Source organism: Conger conger, chromosome 6, assembly GCF_963514075.1.
Source record: "Conger conger chromosome 6, fConCon1.1, whole genome shotgun sequence".
Taxonomy (NCBI): Eukaryota; Metazoa; Chordata; class Actinopteri; order Anguilliformes; family Congridae; genus Conger; species Conger conger.
The window spans coordinates 53,172,609-53,187,839 of record NC_083765.1 but is presented as its reverse complement, the minus strand read 5'-3'; the positions used below and the strand labels follow the sequence as shown (position 1 = coordinate 53,187,839).

Genomic DNA, 15,231 nt, shown 5'->3' with positions numbered 1-15,231 from the left:
ACTTGGTATTGAAAGTGAAGACAGGCTATGTTAATCAAGGGATGTGCACGTTCCTGTAAAAAGTGGCGGTATATGCAAAAATGAGCCAACAACAGTGGTATGAAGAAGTGCCTCTCTTAACACGCAACACATCAAACCTGGATGTGCTACAGCAGCAGAAGACCATGTCCAAAAAAATAAGTTGAATAAATACCTAATAAAGTGGTGTAGGAAAAAGAAAAAACTGGAAACTATAGAAACTGAATAACAGAAATGATTCTGTATTTGTACTAACTCTCCTCCTCGTGCACACAGACCCGATCGAGATGGAGTACCAGGAGGCCGTCAGTAAGAGCACTCTGCAGCAGGTGGTGAGCGAGCTGGAGCCCTCAACCAGCTACACCTTCTACGTCAAGGCCTACACCTCCCGCGGGGCCAGCAAGCCCTCCGAAACAGCGGAGGAGAGCACCCTGGGGGAGGGTGAGTCCCCCGTGCCCCCCCCCTCCATTTTAAAAAAGAGAGAGCGCGTACACAACCCGCGAATCCACTGCCCAAGCTCCTTACTGCCACAACAGGGCCAATTATTCAGATAAGAGCTCAAACCTCTTGTTGTTGTTGTTTTTTAACGAGTCGCTTGTAGTCAAGCAAGCGTAAAAACCCAGGGGAGTCCTTATCATGAATGTGGGGCCTGTTCACAGATCGTTAGGTCATCCGTTCCCACCTGGAAACATCTCGGGAAACAGGTGGCCCAGTGCACTATTTTCCTGTTCGTTAATTTAGTCGTTTAGGAACGCCGTGGTAGCGCTGTGGTGTAATGGTTATGGAGCTGTGCTTGTAACCTGGACTGCCCTGATGACCTTGAACATGATACTTAACCTGAATTGCTTCAGCTGTATAGATACTATGTAAAAATGTCCCTATGGATGAGAGTGTCTGCTAAATGCCTGTGATGTCATGTAACACTGAGAAACAGGAGCCCTATCACTGTGGCTGTAAGCCCTTTAGATCAGTGGTAACCAACCCCTTTCCTGGAGATCTACCATCCTGTCAGTTTTAATTTCAGCCCTAATTCGGCACAGCTGACTCTATACTAATTAGCAGCTCAACAAGATCTCTCGCTGTTGAACTTTTTTACACTTTACTGAGCTCGTCTGGTGTATTGGAACCTATGAAAATAATTGTCTCTCTTCTGGTCCTCTTGGTTGGCTCGATTGCACCAGGCGAGATCCATGGAGCGCAGCAGGGTGTTTGAATGCAGAGTGACGCCGTGTTTGACCCCGCGGGTGTGTTTGGTTTCAGTGCCGGCGCCGCCCGCGCTCTTCGCCCGGCTGGTGAACAGCACCGCGGTCCAGACGGCCTGGGAGCCCTCCGGGAAGCCGGGTCAGCACGACGGCTACAAGCTCTACTACCGCTCGGTGCACTCGGCCCAATTCACCGGGCCCCTCACCTTCCCCCGCAACGTCACCCAGCACAACATCACGCAGCTCGGTGAGCCAGGGGCCGAGGAGGGGGCGGGGGACCCCTCTGGGAGAGCCGGGGAGCACTGAGTCGCGCAGTCAGGCAACACCGATTGGGTACCCTGCTGTACAATCCAGCTATGACCAGCTTGAAAATGACCAGCTACCAGCTGTCTCAGAAGTCTGAGACCACCAGTGAAAATGCTTCTGTTTTGCATTATTTTCTAATTTAATACAAACTTTTTCATTACTAATTATATTATCAACATAACAATTTGAGTGAAAACTTGGATCTTTGAAAAGGTTACATCAATTTAAGAATTCCTTAATTTCAAGGTGGCATGGACAAATCTGTGGAAAAACCTGATGATTCATGTTATCTAAGCATTGTTTGACAATGTGATGTTTTGTGAAGTTACTGAATTCTTGGCTTTTGTCAGTCTTCAAGTGCCCCAATAAATGTTCAGTGGGGTTGAGGTCAGGTGATTGTGGATTGTCCAGTACTTCTTGCTCGTCTTTGGTCTTTGAGTAGTTCTTGAAGTGAGTTTAATTTGTTTTACTTTTTCAAAATCCTAAAACGTTCTGTTTATTTCCAGGATTACATGGAAAAAAACATCCCAGATTTTCAATGTGGTCTCAGACTTTTGGTCCCCACTGTAGATTGAGCTGTTTTTTTCAGCAGGGTATAGTGCAAACAGGTGGCACTTTGGCATAGTGCTTAGCATGGTTTGAATCCCTGCTCCTCCTTGTGTGAAGTTGGCATGTTCTCCCCGTGTTCACATGGGTTTACCCAGGGGACCCCAGATTCCTCCAACACTCAGAGACCTGCATGTCAGGTTAGGTACACTGCTGCCATTGCCCTTGACCAAAGCACTGGCCTTAGAGCTGGAGTTCGTCCCCGGGCACTGCACCGTGGCTGCCCACTACTCCTAAGCTAGGATGGGTCAAACGCATAGGACAAATTACCCCATGGGGTTCAATGAAATAGAGTATATCTCACAAAGGAGGCCATTTCCGAAAGCTGATCAATGAACCAGAAAAAAGGGCCAATGTGGGGGAAAACCAAAAAATACCTCCCTGACCCATTAGAAGGCAATGAGGCTGAACTTCAAAATGGTGGGACTTGGAGAAAAACAGCTCCGTGAACACAAGTGTATTGGCATAAATAGGCCAGCACTTTTAAAGGTGACAGGCAGAGTGCTCCCATGGTGGTCAGCTCCACGCCTCATTTGCAAGACCGAGGTTCATGAAGTCTACGAAAACACAGTCTGCTCACGGCTCTGATGGGATTCCGGAGCAGCAGACCTGGGTGAAACACGTAATGGTTGTTTTTGATTCGATTGGATTCTTTTCTACACTTTACTGAGCTTGTCTGTTGAAATATGAAATACTCTCAGCTGCCTTGCCTGCCTTGCTCTTTGGGAGGATTGTCTCCTGCTTACTCTAATTCAACTGTAAGTCGCTTTGGATAAAAGCGTCCGCCAAATGACATGTAAAAGATCAATCCATGTACGTATTTGACCTAGGTCTGACGTGCAGGGGATATTGTCCTTGTCCTGATGCACCAGAAAAATCTTTCGGAGCAGAGGAACAAATTCTACTCTTTGGTTAAATTCAGATGTTTAGTAGCGTTTATCATGGTGGTCATTGTGCAGAAGGCAGAGTGTGACCGTGCGATTGATTTCCCCCTCCCCCCTCGCAGACCCCACCCTGGTGTACGAAGTGAAGGTGCTGGCCTTCAATCGGCATGGCGACGGCAATGCCACCACGCGCTTCGTCTCCATGAAGGAGGCCATGGAGAGATCAGGTAACCGGCCAATCGCATGGCTCGCTCCCACACCCCTCTCCAGCTAAGGAAGGAAAACACTGCTTACAAAAACATTATGTGGTCAAAAATCTAATGGAACACCCAACATGTGAAGGGTACACATGTGAACTATATAACAATAAGCACAGAGCAGGAAAAGGGGAAATTTTATTTCAAGTCACATGTTTAGTTTTATGTGAAAATTGTAGGACATGTGAAGAAGCAAAATGTCCAGTTCAGATGTGGCATTTTCTTTTCACATGTAGATACTTTGAATGAGAATGTTAAATTAACATGCGAAATTGTGATTTTCACAATTTCAAATTTCATGTGAGCTTTTCATTAGGGATGACACATGAACGTGTCATGAACATCCCATACCTATGTCACATGCCTATGTCACATGCCTATGTCACATGCCTAGACTGACTTTTGGCTAGCTGGTCCGAGGTTCGCGCTTTTTGCTGTTGGCAGCCTTAACCTAGTGGCAGAGGTACATGACTGGAACCTGGAAGGTTCGTGGTTCAAGCTCCAGTGTAGCCACAGTAAGAGCAGTGCAGCCCTTAACCCCACACCGCTCCAGGGGGGATTCCCCCTGCTTAGCCTAATCAAGTTGCTCTGGATGAAAGCCTGAGCTGGATAACAGTCATGCAGTGTAATGGCTGTGGCTGCCGGGGGCCTCCAGGATGATCAGTGATGGGCTTGTTTCTGCAGTGCTGAGCCCCCCCTGTGACTGCGTGAAAGAGGACCCGGGGAAGGGCACCACCGGCATCATCATCGGCATCCACATCGGCGTCACCTGCATCATCTTCTGCGTGCTCTTCCTCATGTTCGGCTACCGGGGGAGGTACGACAGCACTGCTCCAGCAGCCTGTGTGTGTGTGTGTGTGTGTGTGTGTGTCTCTGTGTGTGTGTGTGTGTGTGTGTGTGTCTGTGTGTGTGTGTGTGTGTGTGTGTGTTTGTGTGTGTGTGTGTGTGTGTGTGTCTCTGTGTGTGTGTGTGTGTGTCTGTGTGTGTGTGTGTGTGTGTGTCTTTGTGTGTGTGTGTCTGTGAGTGTGTGTGTGTGTGTCTGTGTCTGTGATTGTGTCTGTGAGTGTGTGTCTGCATGTGTGTGTGTCTGTGAGTGTGTGTGTTTGTGTGTGCGTGTGTGTGTGTGTTTGTGTGTCTGTGTGTGTGTGTGTGTGTGTCTGTGAGTGTGTGTGTTTGTGTGTGCGTGTGTATGTGTCTCTGTGTGTGTGTGTGTGTGTGTGCGTGTGTATGTGTCTCTGTGTGTGTATGTGTGTGTCTGTGTGTGTGTGTCTGTGTGTGTGTGTGTGTCTTGTGCAGAAGCTGCATCACTGCTCCACCCTGCCTCTCACCAGGCTGATGACCTGTAAGAATGTGCAGGACCAGCTGGCTCTGCCTCAGGTGGCTCACAGCATGCCGCTGGAGGACCCCTCCCCCTCCCAAGGTGCCCTGGCCCTCAACATGGTGGCCCTGCCTAGCGGTGAGGGCAGAGGGGGCACTGCAGGGAAGACCGGGGACACCGAGCTGGAGAGGCTCTTCCCAGGCCCACCCAATGGAGACGGGCGGGGCAGGACGCTCCAGGTGGGTGAAAAGGGTTATACCATTTTACAGTTACAGTAGTATCAACAACAACGTTGTCGTTCAGCCTCCACAGGCCGCTTGGCACCTCCCCCTCTCAGAACCTCCACCTCACGCTCACGACTACTGTCTGTTCTGGCTCCACGGTGGTGGAACAAACTCCCCGTTGAGGTCAGAACTATAGAATCTCTCCCCACCTTCAAGCGCAAGCTGAAGACGCACCTCTTCAAGCAGCACCTCTCCCCATCCCTCCCTACCTCCCTGTGAACCTTAATTGTTGTCTCTGTGACTTGCTTTGTGTATCGGTATTTTTAGTTGGCTAGGTAAGCAGTGTTTGGATAGTTAACTTTGGTGACTTTTGCTCTGTTTGTTTGTTTGTTTGTTCAAAAAAAAAAAAAAAAAAGCCCCTTGTCCTTATCTTTGTTGTACAGGTAGCAGTTGAAATTGTACTTACCTCTAGGGTCTTTCAGCGAACTTATCCCTGGTTATGGGTATGCACTTTGTTGTACGTCGCTCTGGATAAGAGCGTCTGCCAAATGCCAATAATGTAATGTAATGTAATGTAACAACAATAATAATAATAGCTTTATTTGAATGCCATCATCCAAGCCATTTTATCAAGGCAGTTATCCAATTTGTACGAGGCTTCTTAATGGTAGAATTTGCCAAGCTGAACAAAGAATGTTTGATTTAAAAAAAGATTTTCAATATGCAAACAGTATAAAAACTACTGGAAATGAATGGTCGATTGAGTGATTTTCTTAATGCTCCAACATTATCTTCTAATTATTTCCCCATGATTTACAACAACTTTGCCATGACTGCTCTGTGACATTACAAACACCCAGTCAGGAATAAGCTTCCGAGAGGATTCCCAACCAGTTGCCTGCAGTTTTTGTCTTGTTCAGAATCATTTAACCTTGTCCGGATTCTGGAAACAAACTGAAGTGCGTGTGTGTGTGTATGTGTGTGGTGTGTGTGGTATGTGTGTGGTGTGGTATGTGTGGTATGTGTGTGGTGTGGTGTATGTGTGTGTGTGTGTGTGTGTGTTTACAGACGGAGGTCACTCAGGCCTCTTCTCCACTGGATGAGACGCAGGTATCCACGCTGCCCCAGGATGAATTCAGCGTTGTGGAGGAGGGGGAGACGCCGTTCCCGGAGCGGGGCAGTGCTGGGCTGGAGGAAGTGTGATCCCCAAGCCTGGAGAATCTCTCTGACACTCATGGTGCTCCACTCTGACTCTACTCATACTCAGGTCAACCGAAGAATTTCAGTGCCGTTTCTTATTTCTTTGCAAAGATTTATTGCTGGTAAAGTAAGTACCCATTGGAAAGTTCCAGTCATTCAAGGTGACATCTCAGGCCTGAGTTTTGGTGCGGTATTTTGTTTAGTTTTCTGACGAGTAGCTCTACACTCTTAACTCTCATCAGAAGTGAAACAAGTGGGTTTTTTTATTTTATTGTTTTGGTACTTCTTAATCTTCCGGGATGTTCTACACGACCAGCTGCCGGCAGCACACAATAAGGCCGGAGAGTGTTTATTTTTAAAACAGCATTGGTTTTTTATCTTGTGGACTTGTGTTTCTATGAAATATTTCACAATTGTCCTTAGTTTTGTTTTGATTCTCCAAGACAAATCAGTCGCACCTGCCTGCACTCGTTCTACCGATTATTCCAACCACCTCACCGCGAAAGACAAAAAGGCCTTCCTTCCAGGGATTTGATATATTCTCTCAGGACTTTTTTTTTTTTTTTTTTCAACAATATCGGTAATTTTTTATGAAGTTCTCATTCTAAACGCAGGCCGATATACGACTCGGCTACAGGAACCCGACATGAACCTACCTCAGCCGGAATGAATGTCTTTGTGGGAAGCGTTGTGGGTCTGTGTCTTCCCCTTGTGTTCAGTTGTGTTACGAGTCAGGTGATCAGCCGGGGAGGGAGGAGAAACAGAAAACAGATTCCACACTACCTCAGACGTCAAGAAAAACCTTCCCAACCCTGCTAACCCACGTGAAGAAGAAAGCGTATCCAACATAAAGCACTTCCAAACACTGAAGTCAATGTTCTACCTCAAGATGTGTTTCTGTTGTTGTCGTCATTGCTGTTGTGTTGTGTCTTTGTCTGCCCTTGTCGCTCATCTTGGTTGTCAGGTATTTTCACAGTGTAACATTTCCTTCTGTTGTGAGATTCTTGCTTCCCTGCATCGGGTAATTGTATCTGTGAATGCATCGGTACCTCAGTGTGAATGACTGCATTCTGTCACGAGCTTGACTCTTAAGAACCATTTCAGTGTGCCACAGTTCAAGGTGCTCTCGTGTTTTTTTTGTTATTCTGTTTATAGTTTGATTTCAGTTTAATGCAAAATACTGATGTAGCTGCGCTGGACTGCTACTAATAACTTCAGGTGTACTGGGCATTCAGGGGAGGACGATTTTAAGAACGTAAACTACGGCTTAAGCATACATCATAAATATATATGTATTATACTGTATGTGTTGGTGTGAATTCAGCCTGTGCGTATGTGTGTCCGGAAGAGAGAAAGAGTATGTATGTGTATATATATGATGTATTTAAAGATTAAGCAGATTTATCAAAAACGTTGGCGTGAGCATTGACAGGAGTGAATGTTAATACGGACCGTGTAATAAATTGATGCGTCTAAATTGGTGCGGGCATCGTATTAATGTTAATTTTTAAATTTAGACAGAGCCACAGTTCTGAGGATCACAGAGCAAATTGCAAGATTGCATCACGGGGGGGGGGGAAAGGGAAAAAAAAAAGCAAAGGGAGAAATGAATTCAGGTTTGGAGAGAAGAACCTGCCAAGCGGCGTGCAGGCTGTCAATCAATAACCAATCCCGCACACCCGTCCTCCTGGGCCCCCCCCCCCGCGACACTGACGAATGAGAGCGCTTCAGGGATGAGATTAAACCGCACCATGCAAATCCGTAGTGCGTAGGGCTATCAGCCTTGAGCAGGGACGCAGCGTAGCCCTCTGTGGGCTCTGACCACTCCGCACCGTATGCAATGCAGGGGTGGAGCTCATTCAGGGCTCAGACCAAGCCAGAGCAGGGGCCCTCAGTGTTCAGGAATAAGATTACACTGGCCTGTGCACATCCGTAATGTGTGGGGCTGACAGCCAGAGCAGGCACCCGGCTTAACCTGCTCAGGCCCCTCGCCTACAGGCTGGGCAAGGGCGCAGCTTCAGTCAAACCGCTTAACCGGCCCCACTCTGCCCAGACCAGAGAAACCAGAGAGAATCCAGAGGGTCATGGCTCCACCAGAGTTCCTCTGTTGAAGCGAGGGCAGAAAATGACATCCAGCTCCATGTGTGACAGATTGCCTCTCATCCCTGCTGATTCATCAATCGTTATTTATGCCAAAAGTCCACCTAGTCCCTCTCTTCAGCATTCTGGGAAACGTTTTACATACACCGAGAGTCCAGGCAGTGTGAGCGTTCCTCAGCATAGCTCCAGGACTGCTATGCCTTGACCTTTTACACTTGAACAAGGGGAATTGCTACAACCTCTGAAAAACCCTCTTACCCCCCTAGCCCTGACAGTTGTGGTGCGTACTGCCCTGGTGCATTTTTTTCTGGTTACCTACCTCAGCGAAACTCTTCCGCTCTCAGGTGACTCCTCGTCTTGTGAGGAATATCTGAAGAAGATGTTTATATTATAGAGTGCATAGCATTATATTTTATGTAATGTTATACCTGCAACTGTTGGGAGTGGAGAAACATCTCCTCAGGGCCTTTCAGTCAGTGGAGTGCAGTAATGTGACAAAGCAAAACCTCTTACCTTTTTGACGCAACTTTTGTGGATGCGAATGTATGATAAATGAGGTGTTTTTTTGTTTTTTATTGCATGTTTTATATTACGATTTTTGTAACATCTTTAGACTCTCCACTCTGGAAATCCACTCTTAGTGTGTTTTGTGTCTTGAGTTTGTCAGATTGAGGGGAATGACAAGTACTCACTTTTAACTGTGAAGGCTGCAATGCTATTCAGTGTTCTCATAGTACTCTATGGGCGAATGCCTACCGATCTCTTCAGACTAATCACTGATTGCCACCATTGGATGCATGTAAATACGGCACCTATAACGTAACATACAATAAGTCCTATTTATCTTGCCTTGCATACTCCATTGGATCTGTATGAACTAGTAATGTTTGCATAAAAAAAGCATTTATATCAGAATTTCTCTCAAAAATGGTTGCTGAAAATTAACCGTATTTTATTCTCATCTGCGGTTAGTCATTTTTTATTTCACTTTACTTTCACATAATGTGTTGTACTAACATTTCCTTCAACTAACCCCAAAGAACGCATTAATTGCTTTCTGGCAGTGAAGGGGAAAACTAGTGCTTTGTATCTAGGAGATAATTGTGTCCAGTGACCAGTGCTTTCTAGATTTGTTGTAGGAGTATTGAAGTTACACTGATTAAAGGGGAGTTGTGGTGAGCTGTACTGTAAAACTGTGTTGCTATTAATGGTATGAATTATCTATTGTACAGTTACAATACACATTCCAGAGAGATTTGTTTGTGTTCCACAACCTGAAACTCAGCTGTTGTTTGTATCACTCAAGCAATTGTTAAAGCTCGCTAATACTGTGTTCGATATTTTACACTTCAAATGTGGGGGGAACTCAACTGCAGTCAATGCGTTCTCTGCATTATGTGTTTCTTATTTTTTATTGTAGATTTAGTTCTTCGTTTATTTAATATTCAATTCTGTTACTTTTTCTTTTTTTACTTTTCAGTGGTGTTGCTTTATTACAGTTCTACAAAAAAAACATGAGAATAACTGTCAAACTAGCAGGGGTAAGAAGAAATGTCTGATTTAATGTTACTTACATGTGTATTTATAAATTGCTACCAATGTGATGCTCTCTAGTGCTCTTTTAATAGTTGTCGAGTGTTTGCTCTTTTGTGGACTGGGGTCCTTTCAGAGGAAATGGAGGGTTAGTTTCAGACCAGTCTGGGGCTGTACACGGGAAACCACAAGTTGTTCATTTCAGAAGCTTTGTTTACCTACAAAATGTTCATATTACATGGTAGAGAATCGGAAAATCCTTTTTACAGAATTCATTGTTATTTCCACACTGTTTTACATGTGGGTAGGACTGAGGGCTTATCAACGGGAGAAAGTGTTTAATTTCACCGAATGACATATAATTGGTCCCCCGTCTTGGAAGCGTCAACAAGACGTTCCCTTGACCTCATTTATCTAGCTTCAAACTCTCAACTCCCTTTTTATGGCAAGACTCAACCACTGATAAATGTGTCAAATGGGCAATATATCTAATCTAGCCACACCTGCGGGATTTTAATATTTTTCCATGGGAACAGGTGGGGGGTGTTGGAAGTGCTACTCTTGATAACCGGTGACTTTTACGGCAGATTGAAGTGAAGTGTTATAGCCCTCTTTCCGTCTTCCTCTGGTAAGATCCCATGTCCGTGGAGTTGCTTTTCTTTAGCAGACAAAGAGAGTGTGTGCTGACTGACTGCTCAGGGACTGTTGTTGTATTTGCCGGTAGCGTTGACAGGGTGCTGCGGTATGAGAATCCGCTCGTTTGTTAGCATCGACGCTACGCTTTACTCCCGATGCCTCTGTGGCCCCATTGAGCCAGTTTGTTGGGGGAACGACTGCTTTTTTTGTCTATTTGTTTGTTTGTTTGCTCATAGGCTAAACAAACGGAAAGATAATCCGAGGCGTTTCGCACATACCGATTAGGCAAGGCTAATCCAATGAAAAGAGGCGCCCGGATGGAACAGGACAGTAGATTAAATTAGCATTTTGCACGTGAACTTCCAGCACTGTGTTTATTTCAAAAAGTTTTTTTTTTTTTTTTTTTCTTCTTGTCTTATACCACCCCCTTTATGTAAAGAAAGACTTGTCTGTTAGAATTATCCCCCCTTGCCCTAGTTTCCCCCAGGGAGAAAAAAAAAAAAGACGAAACATTAATGTGTAGCTTGCGAAGCCGCAGCCAGCACTATGGCAACAGCAGAGTATTTAAGATGGCAAGAAGAAGATCAAACTGGGATCTGTAAAACAAACATTTTGTTCTTCTAGCAAGGACGTGTTACCGTTTCAAGTCTTCTAAAGACATTAATAAAAGGGATTACATTGGAGGCGTCCTTCTCCTCCTACATTATTCTCTTGTTTTGTTGACAAGTTGAAAGATCTTATGAATATTTGCTGTTGAACATTTTTTGTGTGTGCCGTAGTTTAGCCATTTGGGTAACAAGACTCCCACTGTTCAGTTTGAGCAAGACCCCCGCTTATCCCCCAAGCTTTCTTTGTGCCTCTCTTCTCTGTCAACCTCAGGGATTCCCTTTTCTGTTTACTTGCCTCCTGCAAACTGGGAATAGTCCCACTCTGACCTGCTGTCCAAAGCCTGTCTGTTCCCACATTATTATAGACTTCTTCTGATCTCCTTGGGCCAATGTTCCTCCCTCATATTAAAGAGGTTTTATGATGACAAAAGGATGTGCTCAGGGGGATTGGGGGGGGCGGGGGGGTGACACTACAAAGTAAAAATCTCTGTGTTGATTAAGCCTCCTTTGTTTCCCTTCTTCTTGTATGGTCTCTCTCAGGGTACAATGCGGTCTATTTCAGTTGATTTAACGGTGGACTACGGTGTAGAATGTCCATGTAGCGGTTCAAATTTAGAAAGATGTCCGTGACATCGACCGAACATACTCAACATCTCGGTTATTTATCACCTGTGAAGACGCAGAGCGCTTGTACGTGTTGATTGCGATGATTTGTAGTCATAGCTTACTCAGGTTCACCCAGATCCTCTTATGAAGAGATGTCAGTATCAACGGGCTGTTTTTCCAACATAAACAGAAAGGGTGCTCTGCAGCTTGGGTACTGAGGCTTTAGGTTTCTCTCTTCTCCGTCCGCTTTCGTGTCAATGCTGAGCATACGCTACGTGGTCTAGATTATGGCTTACTATGACATCCAGAAACCCCCTCAGTTGTCATACCAGACAGTTGCATCGTTACACCGAAAACCAGTGCTTTACCAGGGTGCCTTCAGCAGCCCTGAATTCTTTAATTTTTTCAGGTGGTGAATGATGTTTGGTTATTTGTGTGCTGGACAGGGCCACATCCAATTTAGTTTCTGCCTCATTGGATCCTTAGAAGGTCAAGGTCAGCTAAGTTTTCTTTATTTTTAATCTATAATTACATGTAGCCTGATGTATTCACTCATACATAACTTCCTGACTTGTGTCAGGCAGTGAAAGGTCAACTCCCCTTCAAACTGGCTCAGTCCCCGTCATTGTAGTCCTATTGTTCGCTTGTTTGTTTTGCTTAGATTTGCTTCAATCTACTTCTGTTATGTCTGCCGTATGACACCGTGACTTTTCTGTCGTTTTTGTTTATTTTTTCTACGTGTAAATATTGTAGAGGGGTGAAAAAGGGGGGCGTTAAAACAAGCCCGTCTGGGAAAAAAAAAACGAAAAAAAAAACGACTGAGACGAGAATAAATGACAGCCGTGTACATACAGGAGACGAAACGCTGTGGAACAGCTCTTCACAGGCGCTTCACCGGCCTGCCACTCAGGATGACTCAGTGCTCACTCCCGCCTTCCTCAGGTCCACTGCTCAAGCTGCTGCCAGCTGTTCCTCGTGGCAGAGTGTTTATTTCTGAAGCCGGAGAACTTCAAAAAGGGCGCCTTTTCTCCGATGCCTGCTTAGCTTTCTTAGTCCCAGTGCCATATAAACTCAAAAAGGACCCTTTTACATCGGTTGCGGAAAAAGAAAAGTGGCTGTTTCTGTGATAAATATGCGTCACATTGGCCCATTTAATACCAAATTAGTATTTTTTTATTCTTATTGTTGTGAATAGATTTACATTTCTGGAGCGTGTGTGTGTTAAATGTTCGATTTTGCGCTGATGTCTTTTGTCAAATTTTTGTGACATACGTACAGTTAACGCTGATTTGAAGATTATATTCAGGAATTTGATAGTGTTATTGCCAAAAGGACGCGCTAACATAATTTTAAGTTGTGTATTGTTGTACCACGAATATCACATTATCAAATGTAGCTGAACTGTAAACTTGCAACTGAAATTAAGGTAGATACTGTGCAATGATAGTTGTAGTCAATGTATAGTTATTTATTAACTAGGTACAAACCTGGTACAAAATTGCTGCAGACTTAACAGTTTAACTGATGTAACCACCAGTTGAGATTTGTTGGATTTCTGTAAGTACACTGTCACCTATGATATCTTCATATAGCTGACATTAACTTGATGCTGTTGCCATTACTGCTCTGTATCACTGTCATAGCTGGTCGCAGGCTACACTATGTTATACAGCTTGCATAGTTAGGATGTGTCAAGGAGTGTCCTTGTGGAAAACAGTGATGATATAACTTTGTAATAAAAGTCAGTTCATTTAAGCACATTTTGGAGTCTGGTTTCCTATTGGCTGCCTATGATGAATAACTAATCATTTCTTTATTTATTAAATGAATAATTGTGCCTTCCAGCAGTGAATTTGTTCCTTACAGTCTGCAGTTTTTGTACAATATTGTTCAAGTGCTTGAGGGATGTAACTGATTCACTGTTGAAAGGTGTATCTTTTCAGATTAAGGAAATGGCATGCTACTCTAACAACTATTTACTGCGGGACACCACCTGAGTAGTTTCACCTCAGAGCAGAGCCTCTTTTCTTGAAAGCACTTTGCAAATAACATGCTTCTGATGTCACACACCGTGTTACATTACATTATGTTATTTGGCTGACGCTTTTATCCAAAGCCACTTACAGTTGACCATGGAGGACAAGCTTCCCATAGAACTCAATGTATTTTTCTGCCAAAAATATAGTTTTATATGAAATAGTGCTTTTATCCAAAGTGCTTTACAATCAATGCCTCACATTCACCCATTCACACACACCAATGGCAACTTCTTGCTCAGAGACACTGCGTTAGCACCCAGGGCGGGGGATTGAACCAGCAACCCTCCGACTGCCAGACAACTCTTACCTACTGAATGGCCTCCCTCCTATGACTCCTATGATCGTCAAGATGCTCAAGAGAAACTCCAACTTGTATTATTATTATTATTATTATTATTATTATTATCATCATTATTATTCGTATTGCTATTGTTATTGTTATACAGGGACATGTGGTTAATTCCTGTGGTAAATGTCCCAAAAAACCACAAAGACCTGAGAGTACCACAGTCATACCACAGCACAGTACCTCAATAACATGATAATTATTATAGGAACCTACCACTGGAACATGCCATGCAGTGCCACATATCCAGTTTTACCTTACCACAGGACATCTCTGTCAGGGTATGTTTCATATTTCTTTGATGAAAGTAGATTTTTGTTGTTGTTGAAGAATCACTTGACTTCCACCATACCCCTGCAGGCTGGATGCCGCATCACAGGACCTCCACCCACAGCGAGGTCTGTTTGGCTGTTTGTATCGCCATCCGTGGTTCCTGCTTTGTTGGCGTTTTTAGTGTTGCTTAAAACACACCGACGTCGGTTCTCCGCCAGAGTAAAAACTCCGGTTACATGGCCAGTCCATCCTGACCACCCTGGCAATGGCCGTATACATCAAGAGAGATCAGAGGTCGGTATGTCATGCCACATGTTTTCAACTGTGTTTTTCAAAGAAAAAAGAGCCCTGCAGTCCACTGTAATTAGATACTAAGTGGCCACATGTTAAAATGTAAATTACTAACCTTTTTTTTTTCTTTCAGTGAAGTGCCATGAGTGTCTTTTTTAAGGTGCTACAGACAAAATGGCCGCCAGGATACAGAACGGTGGTGGCCAGGAGGGGAAGGGCACCTTTTAGCTCAGGTGTGAATTTCCCTCAGGGAGCTGTTTAATCATGTAAGACTTTTGTTCAAGGTCAGAGCCTCTGCGTGCTCTAATGCCCCGCTGTCAGAATTCAGGTCAGTAATAATGTGTGACGGGTAAGGGGAGTTTTCAAATCATTTCCTCTGGAAGTACTTTGTTTCTGTCGTGTTCTCCATTTTTTTGGTATCTGCGGTTTCTTCTGACCCAACGATTGTTGGTCCTATTTCTATATGCATATGAATACATACATGTGTATGTAGTATATATGTATTCAACAATACAGAACGTTTTTGGTAGCTTGTATTGTTTTAGGGGTCATTGTGCGATGTTGTTTAAGGAAAAGAATAATTAACTACTTCTAGTAAAAAAAACAATGTGTAGGAGTTTTATTTTGCCTCTTTGGTTATATTTGCTTGGGAAAGGTCAAGTTGTTAAACACGTGACATGGTGTGTGTATGATCATTCAGTGTAGATATTAAAGAAGCATTTGTTCTATCACAATGCATCGGAAAAAAGGCCATCCAATTTAATACACATATTTCACAATATGC

General features: G+C 44.2%; 1 protein-coding gene across 1 annotated transcript in view; it reads left to right on the top strand.

Annotated features, from left to right (window-relative positions):
- The window catches only part of igdcc3 (immunoglobulin superfamily, DCC subclass, member 3), an 84,413-nt gene extending 78,395 nt beyond the window's left edge, over window positions 1-6,018 (top strand). The window contains exons 9-14 of the mRNA XM_061246970.1: window positions 295-459; window positions 1,279-1,467; window positions 3,139-3,243; window positions 3,958-4,090; window positions 4,605-4,830; window positions 5,890-6,018. Coding sequence (XP_061102954.1) covers window positions 295-459; window positions 1,279-1,467; window positions 3,139-3,243; window positions 3,958-4,090; window positions 4,605-4,830; window positions 5,890-6,018 — 947 coding nt within the window. The remainder of the gene's footprint in view (window positions 1-294; window positions 460-1,278; window positions 1,468-3,138; window positions 3,244-3,957; window positions 4,091-4,604; window positions 4,831-5,889) is intronic.
- Window positions 6,019-15,231: the final 9,213 nt, after the last annotated feature.